Source organism: Marmota flaviventris, chromosome 18, assembly GCF_047511675.1.
Source record: "Marmota flaviventris isolate mMarFla1 chromosome 18, mMarFla1.hap1, whole genome shotgun sequence".
NCBI lineage: Eukaryota > Metazoa > Chordata > Mammalia > Rodentia > Sciuridae > Marmota > Marmota flaviventris.
Window position 1 is genome coordinate 54,645,308 of NC_092515.1, and position 23,586 is coordinate 54,668,893.

General features: G+C 49.1%; 1 protein-coding gene across 7 annotated transcripts in view; it reads left to right on the forward strand.

The window, feature by feature from the left end:
• Positions 1-23,586, forward strand: part of Vat1l (vesicle amine transport 1 like) — a 144,433-nt gene that overhangs the window by 42,790 nt on the left and 78,057 nt on the right. For all 7 annotated transcript variants that reach the window (XM_027933223.2, XM_027933225.2, XM_027933227.2 and 4 more), the window contains exon 4: positions 16,007-16,149. In XM_027933223.2, the coding sequence (XP_027789024.2) occupies positions 16,007-16,149 (143 nt within the window). The remainder of the gene's footprint in view (positions 1-16,006; positions 16,150-23,586) is intronic.

Genomic DNA, 23,586 nt, shown 5'->3' on the forward strand with positions numbered 1-23,586 from the left:
GAAGATGATCCTAGCTTAGGGTAGTGTTGGGATGTGGTGGTAAAAGAAGTCTCACCTCCTGCAGGGATAAGTCTTAGCTTCACTTAAAGATATTGTGGCACCCTTCAAAAGAAGCTACCAAAGGCCCTCGAATCCAGCTGATTGCTGTTTTTTAGGGCAAACATTAGAAACTATTTCTGGGGCTGAATGACCTAAGTTTAGGGGTCAGTTGAAATGTACTTATATGGATGTGTCCCTACTTGGCATGGTCCCATATGAGCCCTGCAGATAAAGATGGGCAAGACACAGCCCCTGCACTCATGTGGCTCCTAGCTCTCTTTAGGAGACCAACAAGCAAGGAAACATGAAAAGTCTATAATAATAGAACCATCAGAAGCATTCAGGGAGAAATGATTGCTTGGAGGTTAACGGAGCTCTGAAGGATATAAAGGAGTTTTCCCAGCATCCAGGACGTGGGCACAAAAGCCCAGAGCTGCAAGCATCCGGTCCAGCTAAGCCCGAGGAGCAGGGGTGATAGTAAGAGAGGTGACCAGGGACCATCAGGAGAGCCCAAGTCCCCCTGTAATGCTAGCTTCCCCACACCCCTCCACTTTCCACACTCCCAGTGCCACTAATTTATATTCATAACTCTTGGAAGAGTTAAATTGATGGATGAATGAATTTCAAGATGATACCAAGTAGCAATTTTCAAAATTTACTGGGTAAATTTATATGCACCATATATATGTAAAATTAAGCGTGCAGTGTTTTTCCACGCTCAATTTTTCACAAGCACGCCGCTAAGAGCTTTGCATTCATTGTTTCATTTATGCTCACAACAGCTTTATGAGGGATAGACGATGGCCATCAACCCATTTTGAGATTTGAAAAATTGAGACTGACTGAAGCAAAACCAGTTTCACAAAGTCACATGGTTGGCAAAGAATGGAGGCAAAATCCACACCCGGATGAGTCTTTCTCAAAATCAGCGTTTTGAACCACAATTATAAGTCAGAAAATGTGGACGGAGACAGCAGGTACAGGTCTCCCCATCTGCTCATGGCTCCTGACCACTCACCTATTTTTGGAGCACCGAAGTGTCCTTGCTACAAGCTGTCTTTCCTGCTGGCATATGGGCTTCTGCTGGCCTTTAGAAGCCAATTGAGTTGTGGGAGAGCACCTCATGGAGCTGGGGGTGGAGCACCAACCCACCCAGCTCAGAGGGGTCCTATTGCGTCTCTCACCTCCAGAACCCCAACAGAAGGTCGGTCCCCATAGGATTGTTAGATTTAGCACATACAAATTTTATCTGGTACTCCTTTACTTCCCACGAAGCCCCGAGTTCTCCCACAAAGAGTTCTAAACCTTCCAAGGGACTAATTATGCTAGTGAGGGTGGAAGCCCAGACCTGAAGTAATTAGAGGTGCATGTCCGGTTAGGAATGCATTAAGAAGGGCAAATATGTTAAGCCTCAAAAGCAGCAACTGAAGGGAGCCCTGTTCTCAGGAGCCTATCCCCAGGGTGAGAAAAAGGCTGTGTGTTCAGTTCCAAGACTGGGCTCCCTTGTGCAGGGATCTTTCCCAGCCACATGACCCCATGGTGTAGACAGATGAGACCTGGAGGCCTGGGAGGAGAGGGAGGGGATAGCCCCTGCCTTTCCCTACCATCCTCTGCCAGAAAGTGCATGAGGCAGGTGGCAAACTTTCTGCAGTAACCCTGTAGACCTTTTTGAACACTTGTTCAATGCGAGGCAGCTCTGGAATGCAGAGACAAGCAGTCTCTGTTCTCAGGGATAAATAGGCACATAGCCAAAGGCAAACAGATACATATTCATATATGCATATTACATGTGTTTAGATAACACCCACACAGACATGTACCCACACATACATATGTAACAAATACATTTATTATATGCAGTGAAGGAAGGGAGCAAGTTGTTATCACAGAATAAAAGGGAAAGAGAGACTGCTTGCAGATTGAATTATCAAAGATGTCCTCCCTGAGTGGGTGGCACTGAAGCAGAGACAGGAGGAAGCTATAGAAAAAGCAGAAAAGAAGCCCCTTGCTGGCTTTAGGACTTAGCACACACCAGGTAGGGACTGCCAATGGGATCAAGTCATTGGACTGGGATTCGTTTCCTTGTTGAGTTGCAGAGTTTGCTTACAGTGATCTAGCCTATTGTCCAAGGGGCTTTGAAGCAGATACATCCATGTCCCTATCCCTTAGATCACTGCACATAGCCTCAGTTCATGCCAGTGGACAGCTGCAGCCTCTGCCTCAGCTTTGTTTCTGGTTTGCAACTTGGCACATGCTCAGGCAGGCTGGAAGTGCCCTGGAGTTAATGTCCCCAGGACATTATGTCTCACAGCACCTGCAGCATGAGTCTGGGGATCAAGTACTGAGCTTCCTCCTCCTCTGTGTGGGAATCATTGGGCTTGTTTTATATGGCCTTGCAGGAGGACCCCACTAGGACTGAGTCTGCTGTTTACCAGGGCAAGCTATTTACAGGCTTTCCCCTCTTCTCTGCCCTGACCCTACTCCTACATCTTACTTCCTAAGATCAATTCCCAAATAAAATGCAAATTTTAACCTAAATTTTTATCTTAGAACCCACTTTTTGGGAAACCCAAATCCTTGAACAAGTCTTTCCTGATTGGCCAAAGTTTACAACAAACATCCCTCCTTGTTATGCACGCCACCAACCTTTCCATCTCCAGCCATGCCTTCCTGTCCTTCCCCTTGTAACTCTGAATTTTCCAGCCTGAGGGTCTTTGTAGCTCCCCTTGTTTTTCTCTGGAAAATTTCTATGCATAATTTAAGTGGATGAACAGTCTCCTCTTGGATGCCTACCCTGCTCCTTTACCTCTATGCTGTCTACATTGTCTTTATAATATTGTTCTAACCAGATTCCATCCACTCAACCATCCATCCATCCATCCTTCCACTCATCCACCTAATCTTCTATCCATCCATCCACACATCCATCCATCCTTCCACTCACCCACCCATCATCTATTCAACAGTATGTACTAACTGCCTTTAGATGGCAGGCACTAGTAGTAGTGTCGTGCAATTAGCAACCAATCTTCCTGTGCTAAATGGATCTTCTTGAACTAAGGGTGGGTCTTAGACATCTCTGTGCTTCCAGCGCATAGAAGAGGCTCTGGAATAGAGTAGGTCTTGACAATGGTTGGATAAATTAAATTGGCGAACTTCACCTGTTGCAGGAAGATAGCATCTGTGTAATGATAATGAGGTTCTTAATTACATGGGGGAGGATACATTAAGTATATAGAATTAATAAATGAGTATATTATCATCAAAATGTGAGCCACATTTAGACACGGTTTCATTATTTAAAACAGCTTGTAAGCCATTAAGCCAGTGAACATGTTTGATTTCCCAATACCAAAATGTATTCTTCAAAATAGCAAAAGCCCTCTGTGGGCTCCTTACCTCTCTGTGTACCATAGGATTGAACCTCATAATTTCATACTCGTAGGACTTCCATATAAAATATAGGGTGCAACCCTATGTTAGTCACCTTTTCATTGCTTGGGCAAATACCTGACAAAAACAACTTAGAGGAAGAAAGATTTATTTATAGATTCAGAGGTTTCAGTTCATAATTGGCTGGCTCCATTGCTTTGGGCCTACGACGAGACCAAACATAGTGGAAGGGTATGGCAGAGTAGAGTTGTTCACCTCAAATGGCCACGGCAGGGGGCAGGGGGTACAGAAGGGGACAGGGACAAGAAAGAGCCTTCCAGAGCCCACCCCCAGTTACCTACCCTGCCCCCCCCAACCATGCCCCACCACTTACAGTTTCCACCACCTCCCAATGATCTGTTCAGCTCTCAGTGGATTAATCCACCCATAAGGTCATAGCCCTCATGCTCCAATGACTTCCCAAAAGCCACATCTCTGAACATTGCTTCATTGAGGACTACACCTTCAATACAGGGGACCTTGGGGGACGTTCTAGATCTATACTCTAACAAATCCTAACTCCTCGCAATATCTTCTAAAGAAATCTGAGAGTCAAACAGCCAGTCTCTAACTGCACGTCTGCAGTTTGTCCAACAATGTGCTGGATACAGAGTACACAGTCATACATAAAGCAGATTTAGACTCTGCCTTCTGTAACCTACAAAGATCTATGCACAAAGATGTCCGCTGAAATACAGCATTATGATTTCCTGAAAGACATGAATTGATTAAGAGGAATTATAAACTAGCCATACAATAGAATGTTCTGTAGCCATTCAGAAATGATGGCATTGAAACTTTCCCATGGCCCACCAAAATACAATATAAACTCAGAAAGGGAAAAAAAATAATCAAGGGTACAGGATAACCAGATACACTGGAGTAATACCTATTAGAAAACTACCGGAAAAAAAAAACAAGCCAATTTTTGTAGAGTGTTTATTTCCGAAATACGGCACGAGCAAGAGGACATTTTTGTCCTCTTCTGAGTTTTCAGAATTCTGTTCTTCACAGTGGCATGAACGCGTGCAGCTCTCACAGTGATGCTTTTCCGCAGAGCGTAGTACAGCCCAGCCTGGATCCTTGACTGTGAAGTGTGACCATTCATTCTCCAATGTTTAAGCTTTTCAGGGAAGTTGCTAATATGTTCAGAGTTGGTACTGGGCTTGGGGGAAATAACTGCCGTCTGTCCTGCCAGGAACCCGAGGGGAGCAGGCAGGAAGCTGAGACCGAGTGATGACTTTAGTCCTATCATTGATTGCAACCTGCAGATATCTGGTGGTTAAAAGCAAAGGATGTGTGGGAGAAGGTGGAGAGACCAAGCCAAACCACCCACCTCTCCCTCAGTCCCCCTGCCTCTGACACGTTAGTCCATCACTTGCATGCCAAGATCTCAGGTCGTCATATTTTACCCCAAAACATTTGGTTTTGGTGCAACTGGTGGTAGCCTTCCTATCAAAGTGTGGACAGGACAGAGCTAAATAAATATATATTTTTAAAGCACATGATGCAACTTTCTGTGAGCAAAAGCAGAAACCTAAATTGAAATGATTGTCTAGGGAGGATCACCTGCTTTCTGAACCACATCAGAAATGTGCCTTATGTGTGTAAAAAGAGCCCAGTCAGGCCACGAAGCCATTCTAAAGGGAAGCGACAAAGCCAAAGGAATGGTGAGATGACTTTCATGCCTCTGGGGACTCTGGGTTCACTGACACTGGGGTTGTGGACAGCAACGTGATCTCCTCTGCTTTTGTAGTATTGTTTTCTTTTTGATCCATTCATACATGCTACCCCACATACTGTTATACAGAAGGTTCTAGAAGTGCTGATAGAGGTGGGTGGCCCCACGGTGGCACATGTGAAAAAATTATTGTCCTCCAGGTCATTGTCCACTGGACAGAGTTCTGTTTGCCAAAGAGCTGGAGGGTTGAACATGCTCCGACTGGAAAAGAGAAGAGGGGAGGTGTTGGGAATGCCAGCAGAGTAACAGCCTTGGGCGCCATGTTTCCTAGGAGCAAGATAGACCTGCACTCAAGGAAGACCTGCCAAACACTGGGAGTTGCCTCAAACGACAATAGGGTACCCTGGAGGCAACTAGTTCTTCATCCTCATCTCCTGGGTTCTCATTCTGGGAATATTATGGGGGAAGCTGAGTCAGGCACTTCTTCCTGCACCAGGTAGGGGACAGAGTGGATGCCCCAAGAGCATTTCCGGTCCTGAGCATCTCCATGTCCAAGCTCCCAGAGCTCCTCATGGCTGTCCCTTCTTGGCCCCTGTGGGGGCTGCCTGGTCCACGATCTTGTTGGAGAGGTAGGAAAGGAGCCCAAGTCCTTCCCGTCAACATCAGCTGGGCCAGGCAGTGTGGAGCCCCTTGCAAGGATAGTCCCCTTTACTCCTTATGCCCGCCATCAGGAGGGCATCCTTGCCAAAACTAACGCTCTGAACACTTGTAAGCAACTTTCCCAAATCCATCTGGCTAGTCGGTGTCACCGGGGGTGCCTCCACAGGGATCTCCCTTCACGGCACATTATCCTAGGCGTGGCGTATAATAGTCACAAGTAACATGTGAACGTCAGGGGACAGCAGGGGTGCCAAGAAGGGAACAGAGCGTTGCCTTCCCAAAAGGTCACAGAAGGAAAAAGTGCAAAGAGACTGTCCCTCCTCCATTGAGGCCATCTCCATGTTTCCTCAACACCTGTGGGTGTTACGCTGCACTGAGGCGTAACTGAGGGAGAGGTGGCTAAAAACAAATTCTTGGTGTCACCGTGTAAGTAGGGGAGACAGCTTAGTAAACAACATTAAGAGAGAAATGATCTTGCCCTCGTCCGCCGGCAAAGCAAACCAGTTTGCTCTGCAAGTTCCTCATGGCATAGGGAGGGCTGCGGGTGACCCTTCAGAGAGAGCAGGTCTGAGGATGGAGAGGTAGAAAAGATGAGGTGAACTCGACGAGGCATCCCCGCGGGAACCCCTGTCTGGAGACCTGGCCGATGCCTCTCGGTTCCCTGCAGGACTGACCTGGAAATGAGTCTGATCCAGGAGTCACCTTCCAGCTGTGACGGGCCCTGAGCCACCTGGTTCAGAACCTCAGCCTCAGGATTTGAAATCCCAGAGAGAGTCCCGGTGTCTGATCTCTGGAGGGCTGGCGGGAACACGGCAGCCATGGCAGGTAGAGTAGTCGGTGCACCCAGGCAGGTGCTTTCCCACGAAATTGTTGCTCACATCCAAAGGTGTTGAAATCAAGGTCAGGCTGCAGAGTCTGCCGGGAGCCCTGGGTGAGACGGTGCCTTGGGCCAGCACAGACGCTCTGGGAGGCATGAAGGCCGACTGCTGAGCTGAAAAATGGTCAGCCTGAGAACGGGCACTGGCTGTCTGCCAAGCGCAGTCGCAGTTTGGTTCACTGCCCCTGTGTTCGGAAGCAGGACTGTCGTAGATGTCACAGAGCTGCAGGAGGGAAGCGAGCTCCCAGGTCTAGCTTTAAGCCGGTGACTGCACACGGCTCCCCCCGTCTGACTCGCGGTACCCAGACAAGGCGAGTTATCCCCGTGTTGTGGACACAGCCACCAGCTAACCAGGTCGAGGTACCTCCAGTGATGCACAGGATCCCAATCCACGCCCCACTGATGCTCTTCTCTCTTGGCCACAAGATAAGTTATTTTCCTTGACTTATTATTAGAGTGGCTATAGGACTCACTTTACCCAGAACATTTCCAGTTTACACCTACCAATCAAGGCAGATTAATGATAGCAACCTGTTTCACAAAGAGTCCCAATTTAGACAATAAATTGTATGGACCAAATGGTCACCCTACCTAACAGTAGTTCGATTATTTTTGGTTTTGCTATTTTAGGTGTTTATTTGGAAAGAGATGCATTTATCAAAACCACAGCTCCAAACCACAATTTGGGTGGGTACAAATTGTAATTTGGCTGGAAATGCGAATCCAGCTTCCCACTATGCAAATGCAGTCACCCAGGAAATCTATCCAGATGCACCACGTGGAAGGCAGCCAGCCTGCAAGTGACTCTGACCCTGTGATTTAGAGCTCCAAGAAGGGGACTTAGCCATCTGGTGGGCTGGGCTGCACGCTGGCCAGGACTCTAGCCACACCTTTGCTGGAACCCAGCTCTTAGGAGGGAAGTGTTATATGGCTGTGGACCATCTCATGGCCATGCATACCATCCGTCACTTGGAGAGCATTGCTGATGAGGGACACAAGGATTACTTAGTAGAGGTGCCATGTGCAGCTGGGCCGTCCATACACTGCACAAAAACACCCACCCTGGGGGGTGAGCAGGGGCTGTCCATACTCCAGCTGGTTAGACTCACAGCTTTGCCTACCGGGAGATACAAGGCCTTTTAAATAATTCACATAAAACTGTAGTAGGGCACCAGCTGGGGGGGCAGTGGCCATGGTTTCAGATTGAGCCCTTCCAACCCAGCTACCTGTCCTGCAGTTGATGAGCATAAATCCCAGAGGGCCCGAGGAAAAGCTACTTAACCTGGAATTAGTAGACCAAAGATCCCAACACTGAATGGAGTGGTCTTTGAGTAAGAAGAGCAAGAACCATAAAAATTGGCTGAGCACCTCCTGCGTACCTGGCCCTGTACTAAGCATGCTGGCCTATGGCATGTGAACCCCTCACCTGCCCTTTCTGCATTTTATAGATGAAGTTATTGAGGATCAGAGAGATAAAGTAGCTTTTCAAAGTCACAAAGCCCAAGAGTGGTGTAGTAAAGTCCTTCCCAAATGCTGAGCTGCCTTAGACGAGACCCTTGGGGGTTGCTCTGGCCTTTCCTGCTCATGGAAGGCACTCATGGAACACACCGAGGTCACCGAAACAGGCTCAGGGCAGTGTTTCTGCTCCTGTGTGTCCAGGATCCCTTCATAGCTACCCTGTTTGGTTTAGTTCTGAAAGAGGGGACTTCACCCATCTTAGGGCTGCCTCTCCTTATTGCTCAAACAGTAATTGGCCCTTGGGAATAGATGGGGCAAGATGTCAGCTCTTCCAGGTCTCTCAGGAGGGCACCAGGAAGATGCCAGCTTATTGAGCACCTGTCTGGGTTGACCTTGGGTAGATCACATCACATGTGACCCACACTTGACCTCGTGGAGGAGCCATTATCATCCCTGACCTAAAGAGCAGGAATCTGAGGCTCTGCCAGGCTCATCCTGCCCAACGTCAGCCAGCAGTGAGTCCAACATGGCCCCAGGGACGGAGCTGGGCCTCCAGCCGGCATGACCACCATCTCAGGCTGCTTCATTGTTTGCATGGAGGCTAGGGGCTTAGCACCAAGGAGGCTGGGGTTGAAATCCCATCACCTCCGGTTTTGGTTTTTCCAGTGACTGGTGGGATGACCTTGAGGGAGTGCCCTTGTATCGGAGCCTGATGATGGGCAGGGAGCATGAACTGTGTGGCAAGTGGCCCACACAGTGCTTGACAAGGAGTAACTAGCCAGTGCGAGATGTCCCTCTTCCTTCTCTTCAAGTAGCCTCTGGACCCATTGCTGGGACAGTGGTTAAGATTGTGGAAGCCGCAGCCAGACAACATGGTTTCAGATCTTGTTGCTGTGTGAGAATCAAGTGATTCGTGCAGCACATGGAACCCTGCCCGGTGCACAGTGAGCTCTGCACAGGTGAGGTGGAGTGAACCCACCTCCACTCTTCACTGCTTGGCCCACTTGCTTCTTAACCCAGAGCCTCTGCAGGGAGCTCTGTTTAAATAGTCACATCAGCAGTCAAGTGACAGAGCTGGGACTGGCTGGCAAACCTGTGTCCAGGGGCTGTGGCCGCTGGCTGAGCAGCTCCCAGCACAGCAGCTGAAGGCCCTGCCAGCAGAGAGGGGCCTGGTTTTCTCCTCCTGTGTCTCTGAGTCACACAAGGCCACGGTAGTCACCCCACATCTCCAGGATCCCACACACCGAACCCACGGGCCGTGATGTCACCACAGTCAGGCAAAGAGGAAGGGGAGTGTTAGAGGACAGCAGGAAGGAGACCTCATGGAGCAGGGGTCTCAGCCTGCTGCAGAGTCCCCCAGGGAGCTTATGACTATGTCCTGATAATCAGGCTCTGCCGCAGTCCAGCTGCAGCAAGATAAGCGGGGGGGTGACGAACAACTTGCGTAGATTGATACAGCAGGAGTGGGAGCCCTTTATTGTAGGACAGGAGGGGTATATATACATTCCACACAGCTTATCTTAATTAGCATAAACTAGATAGATCAGTCAACCAATAAGGAATCTCCACACTTAATGGCTCGCTGGCGTTACTTCACAAACCACTCCCTCTGGCAAAATGCCAGGCGCCATCCAGACTTGTTTACAGACTCTAACATGGCCCTGCCCAGTCTTTAAACCAACCATCTGATGAGCTGCTCGAGGCCCTGTCGTCGGATTCCCACAGAGCGCGGCAGTCAGGAAGACTCCTGTGGCTGCACTGGGGTCCCCCAGAGAGCTCATTAAAAATCAGGCTGCACCCCCATCCCCCACCTCTGACACTTGAGAGTGTCTGACTCCACAGGTCTGGGTAGATCTGGGGAACTGCATTCCCACAAGCCCCTGGATAGGGAGGATTCTGGTCCTGGCCCTCCACATAGAGATGCCCTGATTTATGTAATGAATAGAGAGAGAGAGACAGCAGCTACCAAGTCTCCCCAGACAATGTGTCTGTTGCTCTTTTGCATTAAAAACAAAATAATTATCCATTCTTATATTTTGAGCAACTGAAAAATTCTAGTCGCACTCTTCATCTCCTCCTCCTACTACCTTAGCCACACACCTCTAGTGTCTTATTCTCAGCACTCATTTGTTACACTGAGTGTCACATGAGGTCAACAGATTTGCAGCAACAAATAACACAAAAGAAAATAAAGGCAATCTGGTTCCTAGAGCATCATAGATAAGAACAGCAGCATGTGTAAAGATCCTGTGGTCAATCATAGGGTGGCGTGACTTTCGGGAGGATTTCCCTGGAGCTTGTGTGGAGGGTGCTGGTGGAGTTCAGAAATAATGTTTGTTCCTGCTTCAGTGGCTCGTGATTTGTGCCCAGCCAGACTGTGGCAGGTGACACTTTGAAAGAACTGGGTGTTTTTCCCTGTGATCAAAGCTAAAGTTTTTGCATATGATGAGAAGAGGCTGAGAGGTGCGTGATACCTACATTATAGAGACCCTAGAGCCATCTATCCTGTCTCCTGATTAGTTGAGTCTCTGATGCTGAATCCTGAATCTCAGCACATCAACAGGATCATCTATCTTAAATTCCCATTTACTGGGTAACCAGAATTTCAGCCAGGCTTTGTCCCAGTTCCAACAGTTACAGCCAAAAACCGTCACTCATTCAGTCCTTAATGTGCACCACACAGTTTTATAGAAATACAACTGCCTTTTATAGAAATACAGTTATTTCTATAATCATTTGTCTACTGCACCTGGCTTTTCTGGAATAGGATGTGGCTCTGAACTGCCAGTCTGTTGTCAAGAGCCATATCTCGGGGACCCAAAACATCTCCCTTATTACTGCTGTCCCTGGATTCCTGCTGTCTGTGCTAGTTGGGGACAGCCCCATAGCCCTGGAATAGCCACAAGGCTGATTGAAATCCAGCTGAAAATCTGTCCACCTGCAGAGCCCGAGGCAGAGCTGTCCAGATAGGGGCTCCAGGGGGCCTTAATGGAGGCCAGGTCTCTCAGACTGGAGTCCCCATGTCAGCCATCCAGAGCTTCGCTAGACTAACAGCAGAGAAGCCTCGGAGTCCCGGGTCTCTGGCTTTACCCAAGTCCCTTCCCCTCTCTGAATCCCCATTTTTAAGTGTAAATGGGAAATCAAGAAACTTTGTCTAAAGGTGGTTTAAGGATCTCATGACGCCCCTTGGTACAATACCCGGCCATGTGAGGACAGGGGAACCACGGCTGCTATTACTGCTGTGTCGCTGGCCATAGAGAGGGGCAGCAGGGAGGGACTTGGTGTAGAACTCTCACCAAGGGGGAAGGAAAGTCCATTAGAACAGGTCCACTCGGATCTCCACTCCCTGCAGCTGCGGGAGCATGGATTGTCTTGTTCACTTCATGTCCCGGGTCCGCAGGTGAATTGCAAAATCCTTTTTATTGAAAATTCATTCCGTCTTCCACAAATGTTTATTGAGCCCGTGCTATTTGCTAGGCACGCAGGAGAGCGAGGACAAATGAGCTGCTGATCCTGCACTTACCTGGGGACGTGGAGAAGGCAGAGTACAGATTTCCTATAACTGTGAGGGAAAGCACTTTAAATACAGAATGCTGAGCGTTATTTACTTTGAAAAAAAAAAAAATCACTGAGGGTCTACTAAGGGCCTCTTGTCACCTCAGTGAGTTGATGGAGAAGTGGGAGCCTGCAAATTGGCGTGCTGAGTTCTTGTCTTCCAGCACCACTCTCTCTCTCATGATGTAAATTACTAAATTATGTTCAATACTCATAGCCTATGAATTGTATTATAGTTAATAACTATCCACTAATTGTTTCACACTATTAAATTTATATATATGTAATACTCATTGTACATATATGGTTCTAACACTAATACTAATCATGCTTTATTCTAATCACAATCATATATGTTACATATGCACATTACATAGTATACATAATGCTTATGTGTTATATGTACAATATATTTAATGTTTCTTATACTTATATTTATAAATACATAATATTTATTATATTTAATTTAAATAGAGTCACACCTGCTTAATGACATTTCAGTCAACAACCAGATGGGGGTCCCCTCAGACTGAAATGGAACTGAAAGATTCTTGCCACCTGTTGACCACATCGCCATCAAGACATCACGCACAACATGTTGTTCGCTTGGGTCTGGTGTGTCGTTAGCCACCATGAGGATAGCCACCCGTGGCCGTGTTCTGGCGTGTATATTTACTCTCCTGAACTTTAGTGAAATAACATTTACCATTTAGTGCTAGGCTGTGTTGCCGGGGGGCAGCCCCCCACATCTCCTGTTTATGGCTCTTCTTGACACAGCCCAGGATCAGTGAGTGGCATCTATGTTTGTGAAGTGCTCTCTTCAATGTGCACATGACTGTCACCCAGTGATGAGACTCTCCATGGGCATTTCCTGGAAGTACCCCGCTGGTAGGAGTGCGTGGCTGTGTGTACGTGGACCAGATTACTTATGGCGGCCCTGGTTTGTTTGTTTTTACCGCATCTTTCAAATGGACATGGCAAAGCTGTGCTCCAGGCAGAGAGGGCGGCCCATGTTAATTAAATCTGCACTTCAGAAGGGAAGTCCTCCTCCTCTGTTGGTGGGAATGTAAATCACTGTCGCCACCTCGGAAAACAGTATGGAGGTTCCTCAAAGAGCTGGAAAGAGACCTGCCACATGACCCAGCAGTTCTGTGGCTGAGTCTGTACCGAAGGACCTGGAAGCAGCACCTGGAGGAGACGCTGCGCTCACACTCACCTAAGCACTGTTCCTGAGCACCCAGCCCAGGACCCAACCCAGGTGCTGCTCATGGGTGAATGGAGAAGGAAGATGCGCTCCATGTGCAAGATGGAATGTTATTAAGCCGCGAAAAAGAGGACATTCTGTCATTTGCAGCAATAGGCTTGGAACTGGAGAATATTGGGTTAAGTGAAATAAGCCTGCCCTCACCTTTACTGGAAGCTAAAAAGTTGATTTCAAAGGAGCCCAGACAGAAGAGTGGTCACCAGACCTGGGAAGGCATGTGGGAGAGAGGAACGGAGCCAGGACAGGCACAGAGGTAGAGCTGGAGAGGAGTAACTGCTACTGTCCCCTAGCGCAGGGTAACTATTCAGAGCAACAATTCAGTGACTCTTTCAAAATAACTAGCAGAAAGGATTTTGTATATTTATTCCCAATGCAAATAAATGACACAAGTCTTAGGTGAAAGACTCAGTTACCCTGACTAATGGTGACCCATCATGTACATGTGTCAGAATGCCACACTGCGCTCCAAAAATATGTACAGTTCCTGTGTCAGTTCTGATGATGTAAATTTTAAAACCCATGCTTCATCCCAACTCTTCAAACCTGAACTGCCCCTAGACACTGACCCCGCCAGTTTCTCAAGCATCCACTCAGCAAGCTGCTCCAAGCTCCTGCTGTGTGCCAGGTCCTGTGCCAGGCCCTGGGGACAGAGACAATGGAGGCACAGTCCCCATGCACCTTGAGCACACAGATGGGCCAGCGGGCAGCCAGGGAAGGCTGTGGCAGCCACTGTCCTGGGGGAAGTGCTCCTCCCTCTGGCCTCAGGAGGACACAGGGAGGCAGCCAGGTCCTTCAGAAGAGCACTGCCCTGATCCAGCCAGAACCAATATGGACCAAGAAGAAGAGATAGAAAGAATATGTGGGTGACTCACGGGCTATGAGCAGGGAGGGGAGGAGTTCCAGATGACACCTGGACTCCCGGTTTCAGTGGTGGAACCCATCATTCCACTACGCAGAAGAAGAGAGGCAGTGAGAGGAGTGTTCTGTGTTGACCTGGCTCAACCCCAAATTCCTGCCCAACCTTGAGCAGCTCAGAACGTGGCCTTCCTTGGAGACAGGGTCTATTGGTCAGCTTTCCGACACTATCACAAATGCCCGAGAGAAATCAAGCCATGGAGAGAAAAGGTTGACTTTAACGCTCAGTTTCCAAGGTTCCAGTCCATCATAAATTGTCCACGTGGCTTTGGGGCCTATGGTGAGAGGGCATCAGGCCTGGAGCTCCAGGTGGAGCCAAGCGGCTCATCTCATGGCAGCCAGGAAACAGACAGGGAGAAAGATCCTGGGGGTCCCAATATTCCCTTCAAGGGCATTCTGCCCCAAACTGAAAACTCCCACTAACCTCCTCCCTTAAAGGTTCTACAACATTCGAGTAGTTCCACTTGGGGACAGAAGTCTTTCACACATGGACCTCTGGAGGATGATTCGGATCCAAACAATGTCAGGATCTCCGTCCTTGGGGTGGCCCTAATCCAGCGTGAATGGCCTAGATGGGAGGTGAAGTCATGAGACAGAGGGAGAAGATGTCCCTCAGCAAGACCAGAAGAGACGCTGCCCTGAGAAGGAACCAATCTACCAACACCTTGATTTTGGATTTTAAGCCCCCAAATTGTGAGAAAAGAAATTTCTGTTGTTTAAGCTGCCCGGTTGGGATACTTTGCTTGAGCAGCCTCTTTGCACAGGGTCATGGGTTATGTTTAGGGTCAGTGGAGTCTGATGGTGCTTTGGGAACACGCCAGAGTGGTATTTGTATCTGCAAGTCTAAGACTCTGTGGGCAGCCTGAGACGAGCGACGAGGGTGTGCTGGTCATTTCTGATGCGGACGTCTCTCCCTAGCACAGTGTGACTACTACTTAATAGAAATTGGAAAAACAGCTGAATGAAGAAAAGTCATGCTTGCCCAAGAACAGAGGGCAGAGGAACTTCAGGGACACTGGAATTAATTCCAAGTTCCTTTCCCAGTTAGTACAAGGTTAGCTCAAGCCCTGTGGCTATGGAGCTGTAACCGTGACTCACAGGAGGCCAATTAATTGTAGACAGTTGCCATGCCAGTTGCTGCTAGCTACCCTCACTAGCAAGGATAGAACTTTCTTTGTTCTATACAATCTGGGATATAAAAAAATAAAAATAAACAAATATCAAAGCTATTCTTGGAACAAGAGTTGCAGCCTACGGTCTTGGGTTCACACCCATGTTCTAAAATCGCTGACCTCCAAGGAGCATGCCGGTGACATGTCTATTTTAGGTAGCGACTTAGAAGTCTGCTTAGCTTAAAATGTCAGAATCAGTAGACAGCACGAGATAATGGAAAATGGCAATAACTGCAGTCAGGAGGTCTTGCTTTGAATTTCAGATGTGCGTCTGGAAAATGGGGTGACCTTTATTTTTCTGGGTGTCCTTTCCCTCCTCTGAAAAACAATGACAGGGAGGAGGCACCGGGATGACCTGCCAGCTCTGATGTCCTGTGAGTCTCTCCATGTTGCTTTAATTGCAACTGCTGATAAGATAACATTTCCATAAATTGACCTGCCACCCTGAATTATCCACCAACACCAAGACATGAAAATAAAATGATGGGCAGAAATGAATACCGCACATGACTCTGGTAGGATAATTTTCCCTTCTTAAAATGGCAGATGGTATGCTGGAAAGAGGCAGCGGTTTCAGAATGCATCTTAATTACCAGCAGATTGGGTTTCGCTAGAAGGTTTCTGAATATGCATGGTCATGGCATTTTGTCCAATTACTTAAATTTTGACCATATTGGAAGCGGATATGGAAAATCACCCACTCCTGACTGCATTTGTAATTTGCCCCTGACCCTTTAATACTTAAAACTCATGTTGACCTTTCCTGTCTTTGCCTAGACATCTCAGCTCTGGATGTAATAAGCCCCTAAGGGGAAAGAAAAGATAATGAAGATTTGTTGAGTATCTGTTCCGTGCCACATTTTGTACCAGGTCCTCAACCTGAGACCTATAATACCTCATTGAACATGGTAGCCCTTGGGTGTGACTTGCCTGTGTGTATATGTCACTTCCAGGGCCAAGCTGTGGCTCAGCTGTGTTCCACCGTACCCAATGTGACTGTCTTTGGAACGGCATCTACTTTCAAGCATGAAGCAATCAAAGACTCCGTGACCCACCTCTTTGATCGAAATGCAGACTACGTGCAAGAAGTCAAAAGGTAGGCACTTGCTTGCTCAGGCTTAGCGCTGCTCTTCTCTCAAACAGCAGCAGCATTTGCTTAAAGAATAGCCGATAACGGTGATAATAGTAACCATGTACGGGGGGCTTGGTATTGCTAGCTCCAGGCCCGTGCTACACACGCATTAGCTCATCCAACCCTCCCACAGCCATAATCTTACCCCAAGAAACCAAGCTGTTAAAGAACTTGCGGAGGAATGTGTTAAGAGTCAGGCAGGTGTTACTCCACTGCCTTAGCACATCAGAGTTTATTCCTCATCCATTCATGGATGGATCGTCTTCTGTAAGGAGATTCAGGGACTGGGCTCTTTTCACTTTAAGGTTCTGCCATTGTCTTGGGTATCGCGTCCTCTGCTTCTTTCTGGCAGATGGAAGGAGCACTGGGAGGGCATGCACGAGGGGCTTCTGTGGGTCAGTCCCAGCCGGAACGCTCAGGTCCTTGGCCACACCTCCCTGAGAGCAATCTGGGAAACCATCTAGAGGGCACCAGGCAGGCTGGCCCAGGGGGTAAAGAGTGGAGCCCTGGTTCAAGCCAGGCATTTGACTTGGGGCCTCACGCTGTTCATGTATGGAGTGTCTCTCTGAAGAGTGGAGCCTGTGCTAAGGATGCCCTCAGGAAGATGGGGTTGGGGGCACCATAGTGAGGTAGCCATGCGCATGCATATTAAGGAGCTCCTCAGAAGGGGAAAAGCTTATCTATGCAAATCCAGGGATGTCTGGGCACCTGATCCTGTTATGGATATTGACAATGGAGCACCCAAAGGGGAAACCACCAAGAACTAGCAAGGACTACCGCACCGACGTGATCAGATTTAGGTTTTGCACAGTCCCTGGTGGTGTGTTGAGGATGAGAGGGAGCCAAGGAGACCAGTCTTCTGGCCACTGCAGTCACCTGGGGAATGTAGGTTTATAGCTGGATCCACTTTCCACCTTTGATGTGGCTCCTGATGGTGGCTGTGCGTATGTGAATGTGAGAGAGTGTGCGTGTGCTTATATATGTGCGTGTGTGTGTGTGTGTGTGTGGTTTGCGCATATGTGTGAACGCAGAGAATCCTAAGGAAACCCAGGTGCTACCTGGTTGCAGATGACCCATGTGGCTCGTTCTGGCTGCTGCTTGGCGATCTGTGCTCAGGCTCGGGGTCCGCTCTGCGCACAGCTCCGGGAGAGGTTCAGTGTGGCTTTTTTTCAGCCCTACTTTGTAAGGTACAACTGTATTAAGTAGCCTTGCCAATCTCATAACAAAGGAACCATTTTCTCCAAATCACAAATTAAGATGGAAAATGAAAGACCAGGGGACCGCAGAATAGGTTGTTTGAGGGGATGGATTTAGACCAACTTGGTGAAACTTGGGGAGTTGCTAAGAAAGGAAATCTTCCAGTGGTCTGAAGCTGCAGGTGTGTTTTTAAGTCTCGAATGTAGAAATTTGTATTTAACTTAAGGTCATCCTGATATTTCAGGAGAAGAATATTGTCATGAGAGAAGACCTTTGAATCCAGACGTAGAACCCGCCACCCCATTTCTCAGATAAGCAGGCTTGCTTTAAAGACCCCCCTCTGCCCAGAACCATAGCTCTCAGGTGGTTCTTCCACTTTTACCCTGAGCCTCTCAGGCTGCGGTCTGCAAAACAGATGAGAAACTACCACCAATCCCTTCCACAATCACTCCCTTAAGTGATTTTTTTCTAAGTACTGTGTCACTCTTTATGTGCCTCCTGCTTGATAAATATGCGCCGAGTACCTCTGATGGGCTAGGGACTGTGCCCAGGAGGGAGACCCAACAGTAACCGTTAGAGTCACTGTCCTCCTAGGGAATGCAATGTAGTTGCAGGGGTGAGGTGACCAAATAAGACTCGAAAGAGAATGAATTGGTTTATACTTTTGATGTGTGTTCTGGTAGAGAAATGCAGAACCTTAGTGGGTGTACACACACGGGGAAAAATCGGGTCATGAGTGGAAGAGCAAGACTTGGCTGAAAGTGGAAGGGTCCAGATGTTGGCCGGGGACTGGCACGTGCTGAGGCCCTGGGTCAGTTCAAGGGTCTGAAAGGAGGCCGGTGCAGCTGGAGGCAGTTGAAGTGGGGAGGGTAAGAAAAGTGCCAGGCAGCTCTCCTGAAGAAGTGACACCCCCTAGCCAGGGACCCCATCTGCCATGTAGCTGCTCCGTCCCCTCCTCTCCCTGTCCCCGACCTGCTCCTCTAGCACCAGGATCAGCGATTTCCACTGGTGTCAGAAGAGCAGAGGCAACAGCACCTGAGGCCACCTCCCCACCTTCCTTCAGATGCCACTCCAGCAACTCGTTCTTATCTTAAGCAGAGACCCTGGGATTGAACTGGAAGTGACTGGGAAGCCACAGCCATGGTGGCAGCCTGTGTCCTGGTCATCCTGCCCTCCAAACAGCCCAGAGTGAGACGAAGCTGCAGGAGCCAAGCTGCCTGTTGTAGAGCCATGCATGCTGTCTGCAGCAGAGGGGACCCGGAGCCAGCTGCCACGCCCAGCAGAAGGGAACCGGCTCCGTGGCTTAGGCTATACCCACCTGCCTGAGTATTCCCCAGCCCCTAAAAATGGCTAATTATGACGACTGTCACACAATGAAAAAACAACCCTGGTAGCATATTGAGGGAAAAAAGCCGTATTCCGTGTTCCATCTATGCCTGTGTCCTAGCTTTGCACAAAAATCTGAGCGTGCGCACGTAAAACAAAATGGAAAATATCAACTGCTAACATACATCACGAGAGTGGGCAGAGCGACTCCCCTTTATTTTCTGATCACAGAGATGGTTACATGATTATGTGTGTGATGAACTAGAAAAAAAATAATGAATTTCCTACAGTGAGAACTCTTATAAGCCAGTCAAGCAGTACACCTCTTTTGAAGGCACTCTCAGCCTTAAGCCAAATATTTTAAAGGGAAGAGGAAAAAATATGTATGATACAGACTTCACCTTGGCCTCTGTTGCCTTTCTGTCTGTCTGGGAGGAGAGCCGTGACTACAAGTGAGCGAGTTAGAGCGAGACACCTTGAGCCGTGTGCACCTGACGTTAAAGGCTCCAGAAATAAAGAAGAGAGATCAGAGGGGATCAAGATGAACAGCCCCTTGGGGACACTTGGGGGGGCAAGCAGGTGGGGAAGTGGGGAGGGTCCCAGGCAGGGGCGCTCGGGTGGGGCAAGATGGAGAAGAGCAGCTGTCGGTCTCCTCCTGTTCTGCCAAGTTTGCTTAGACCACGTTATGTGCACCTTACACCATCCCTCAAGGCAAGAAACTACTCACTTTTCAGATCAGGAAACAGACTCAGGACCAGGTGCACGAGGTAGGGACTCTATCCTGCCAACCTTCCCTTGGTTAACAGGGACCTCGAGGGAGCTCTAGGGCAGAAAGCATGCATCGGTCACCTTGAGGGTGATGGTAGCTCCTCAGGTGTGAGCCTGGGTCACAGCTGAGTTGCACACCTCCAATGTGTGCAAGTTTGGTGTGTCAGTTATGCCTCAATAAAGCTATTTCAAAACATCTTTTTTAAAAAAATAAAACATTGCAAACTTCCTTTGGTGAAATGTGGTGCCCAATATTATTTCAGGCTTTATTTTATTCATTCATTTATTCACACATTATTGATGCCTGTGAATGGGCCCCATGACACTGTGAGGAGCCAGACACACACATCCCTGTGACCCAAGGCATCCAAACTAGTAGGGACAGATGGTTACAGGGGCAGTTGCAAGACAGTAAAGCTAGCACCTGATGGGAAAAGATAAGGCATTTGGGAAACACAGGTGAGCACCATCTAAATGGAAGCCCAAAGAACACGGAGGAGCTCAGATTTGTAAAGCAGACACTATATTTTTCAGAGGAGAGTGCCCAATGCATCCTGAGTGACTCAGTTCCACACCCCTCCCTGTGGCAGGACTGAGCCCCACGTGGTTCTGGTTCCAGAGCCTGTGGTCTCCTCCCACCCACACTCACCCTCCCAAAGGCAGGAGGCTCGCCCCTGAGCCCATGAGGAAGCCAGGCAGCCTGGGTGGAAGCACAAGGCAGTGTGAGACGTGGGGACAGCAGGATCCGGCCAGATGAGGGCTTCTCTCAACCAGTACTATGTGTGTTCTAGGCTGATGGTTCTGCCGCCAGATGCTGTCCTGTGCATTGCAGGATTCTGAACCTGGCTCTCCTTTCTAGATGTAGTAACGCCTGCCTGTGTCTCAAGCTGTGACAATGCAAGATTTCTCCAGCCATCACTCATGGCAGGGTGTGAGCAAAACTGCTCCCAGGGAAGGACCCCTGGAATGATGAGTGTTTGATAATGGCAATGATGAACTTGAGGAATGACAGATGGGCTAATGGCCCGGATGTGCTCGTTACAATTTGTGTACATGTACCTCTAAATGTGTACAGTTAAAAATTAAGAGAAATTTTAAAGGGAACCACAGGTTACTGGGACCATGCTCTGGAAAGCCCTTCAGCGGGGTTCAAGCCAGATTATGTCAGAAATGCATACTTTAGCTGGTGAGCACTGTCACCAAAGATGAATCTACACAAAAACTGATCTAGCTGCGGTTGCAGGATGAATGGGGAAGGGACCACCCAACAGGGTGGGGGGGGGGTGGAGGAGCAGAGCCAATGGAGACTCAGGAGAAGGAGACATGGGGACGAGGACGATGGAGAACAGCACGAGACCTAGACTCGACCCCTTTGGGTTGTTGTTAGATGGGAGCCTCAGAAGCTGTGGTGAGTCCTTCAGTCAAGGTGAATGCAGTGACAGCGAGACCCCCAGGGGAGATGGGGCTGGGGCTGGGGCGAGTGGAAACCCACCCCCTTCAAGCACTTGCCAAGTGGCTACTATGAACTGGCTTTGGAAGTTGGGGAGACAGGTCTGGGGACATAGCTCAGTTGCTAGGGTGCTTGCCTCCCATGCACAAGCACCACACACAAACACAAAAAAAGGAAGTTGGGGAAACAGATGAAGCAGACCCAGGCTAAGCAGCACATGTCCATGGAGGACCCCAACACCAGTGGCCGGGATCAGCTGCTTGCTCCAATGACCTGAGTCTGCAGGTCCCTGTCAAAGGTGAAGCTAAGGGTGTGAGCTCAGAAAGGGCAGGAACACACCCACCTCCTGCTCTGCTCCACCCCCACTGCCTGGCCCAATGCTGGCTCCCAGTAGGTGCTTACTTAAATGTTAGTGAGAATTAAAATCCATGTTGCTGGAAGTTAGTCATCGCCCGAGTGGAGATGGAGACGGGGAGCCAGAAAGAATTCCCGGGTGGTGTGGCTCCACACATAGGGGGGCTGTCAATGAACACATGAGATGCCTACTATGCACCGGCACTGTGCTTGGCACCCTGAGGGGAACCAGAAACCATGCCCAGCCCCCTGTGAGAAATCTATGCACCAGGCACTGTGCCGGCCCTCTGAGAAAGCTACTGTACACCAGCCTACCATGCACCAGGCACCAGCACCCTCTAAGAAGCCTACTATGTACCAGGGATAGTTAAAGCTTTGGCCCAGAAGAGTTCTCAGAGAAGGGGATTCAGAAACAGAAAGCTGAGCAGAGCCCAGAATCCCACTGGAAAGCAAAGTCAGAACAAAGGGATCGCCTCTTGGCAGGTCCCAGGGCCTCTCCCCCAGCAATGGTTCCATGGGAACTTGTCAGCACTCAACAGAAATTCCTCCCTGATCCACGTGGGTGGAGAGCCAAGAGGCAGCATTCACCATGGAGGGGCCGGGGGCGAGGGGGACAAAGGAAGGACAGACACAAGGGGCCTGATCAGCAATTCCAAAACGTCTTGCTGCTGGATTTGGCCCCAGGATCCCCGAGATGGAGCTCTTTTGTGTTTGCTTTTTAAATCCACAGAGATTTTATGTCAGCAGAGAGAGCAGACAGAAAATTCCCTGCGGTGGGCCTCTGTCCCGAACCGCTCTGCTTCTACATAATTATTGTCATGTACAGGTGGTTGGTCACCCTGGAAATGGGGATTAGAAGTGAGGGTGGCCCGTGTGCCACTGATGAGCTGTTTGGCTCTGTTGGCGATTTTCCTGATGACAGCCTTGGAAGGACTCTGAGGGGCTGGCTAACATGAGAGGGTCCCCAGAGGGCCAGTCCTAAGGCTGGTGTGGGACCGGGGACATTTTAAACAGACCTAAGTTCAGATCAGTAAGGTTCCATTTCAGTGTGGTCCATTGGTCAAGGTCGTGGTGACGGAATAGGGATGCAGCACTTAGCAGTCTTGAAGCTCTGAACTTCCTACTTTGTGTGCAAAAACAGCACCTGGACCCCCATCCTCAGGACCTGGGAATGAAGCCTGCCTTGCTCAGTCCCTGCTAGAGCCTGCATGGCTGAGAAATGACAGTGGCAGTCACCCCAGGATGGCCACAGTTCATCCTGCAAAGCCATTCTGTGCCTCTGGGCCCTCCTGGTTTCCAGATGTGATGGGTTGAACTAACCACCCCCCCCAACCCCCAATTCTCTGCAGTGAGCCCTGGAGTAAGTCACCTGACCTCCTCAGCCTCAGTTCTCCATCCATCAAATACAGAGAACTGTGGCCCTGGTCCTGGGCAGGGAGGAGGTAGGAATGGATGACTCTTGGGATTTCTCGACAGTGGACCTGGGCTGTACTGAGTGCTCGTGGATGCTCTTCTCCTAGAAAGGTCCAGGGCATCCAGCCTCAGCTCTGCTGGTTTCTGGACTGGTGATGTCACCCACCTGGAAGTCTGCTTGGGTCTGTGGCTGGCTTGTTGGGGTTTTGAATATTCTTCTTTATTGCCCTTTTCCTAACCAAAAGACCCTCTTTAAGTCAGGCCATTCTGACCAAAGGTAATAAAAGCTGCTGTGGATCCTGTGCCCACTGTGAGGTAGGCTCTGCGCTCTGCTTGTGCCAGCTCTTCTCTTACAAGTTTCACAAAGTGCCTATCATTATCCCCTTTCACAGATGAGGAGGTTTTAGGTACAGAGAAGCTAAGTAAATCACTTGAGGTCACACAGCAAGTGGCAGAACTCAACGCTTAACACTGAGGCAAAATTCATGATCCTAAGCCCAGTGCTACACTACCCCCTCGCTCCTGTCCACCCACCTCGGAGCTAGCATCAGTGGTGGCAGCCAGTGTCTGGGCCCTTTCATCACAAGGCCAAAGTCCTGGCTTCTCATTACTGTGGTTGGTGTCCCAAAGCCTTCTGCTAGCCCAGGCCAAGCTGTTATATTCTCTTGAGAGATGCCTTCCCTGAGTCACCTGGGCAATTCTTGCTCATCCACCAACACTCAACAGTGGGTCATCTTCCAAAGCCCCCGAGGTGCTCTGCTGGAGCCTCTCCATCAGGGTGGTCTCTTGCTACCTCCCCATCAGAGCTCTCCATAGAATGGGTAATTTATAAGGAACAGAGACAGACTCAGCTGTTGACACGGGCCATGATGCCCATGTTGGGGTAGAAAAAT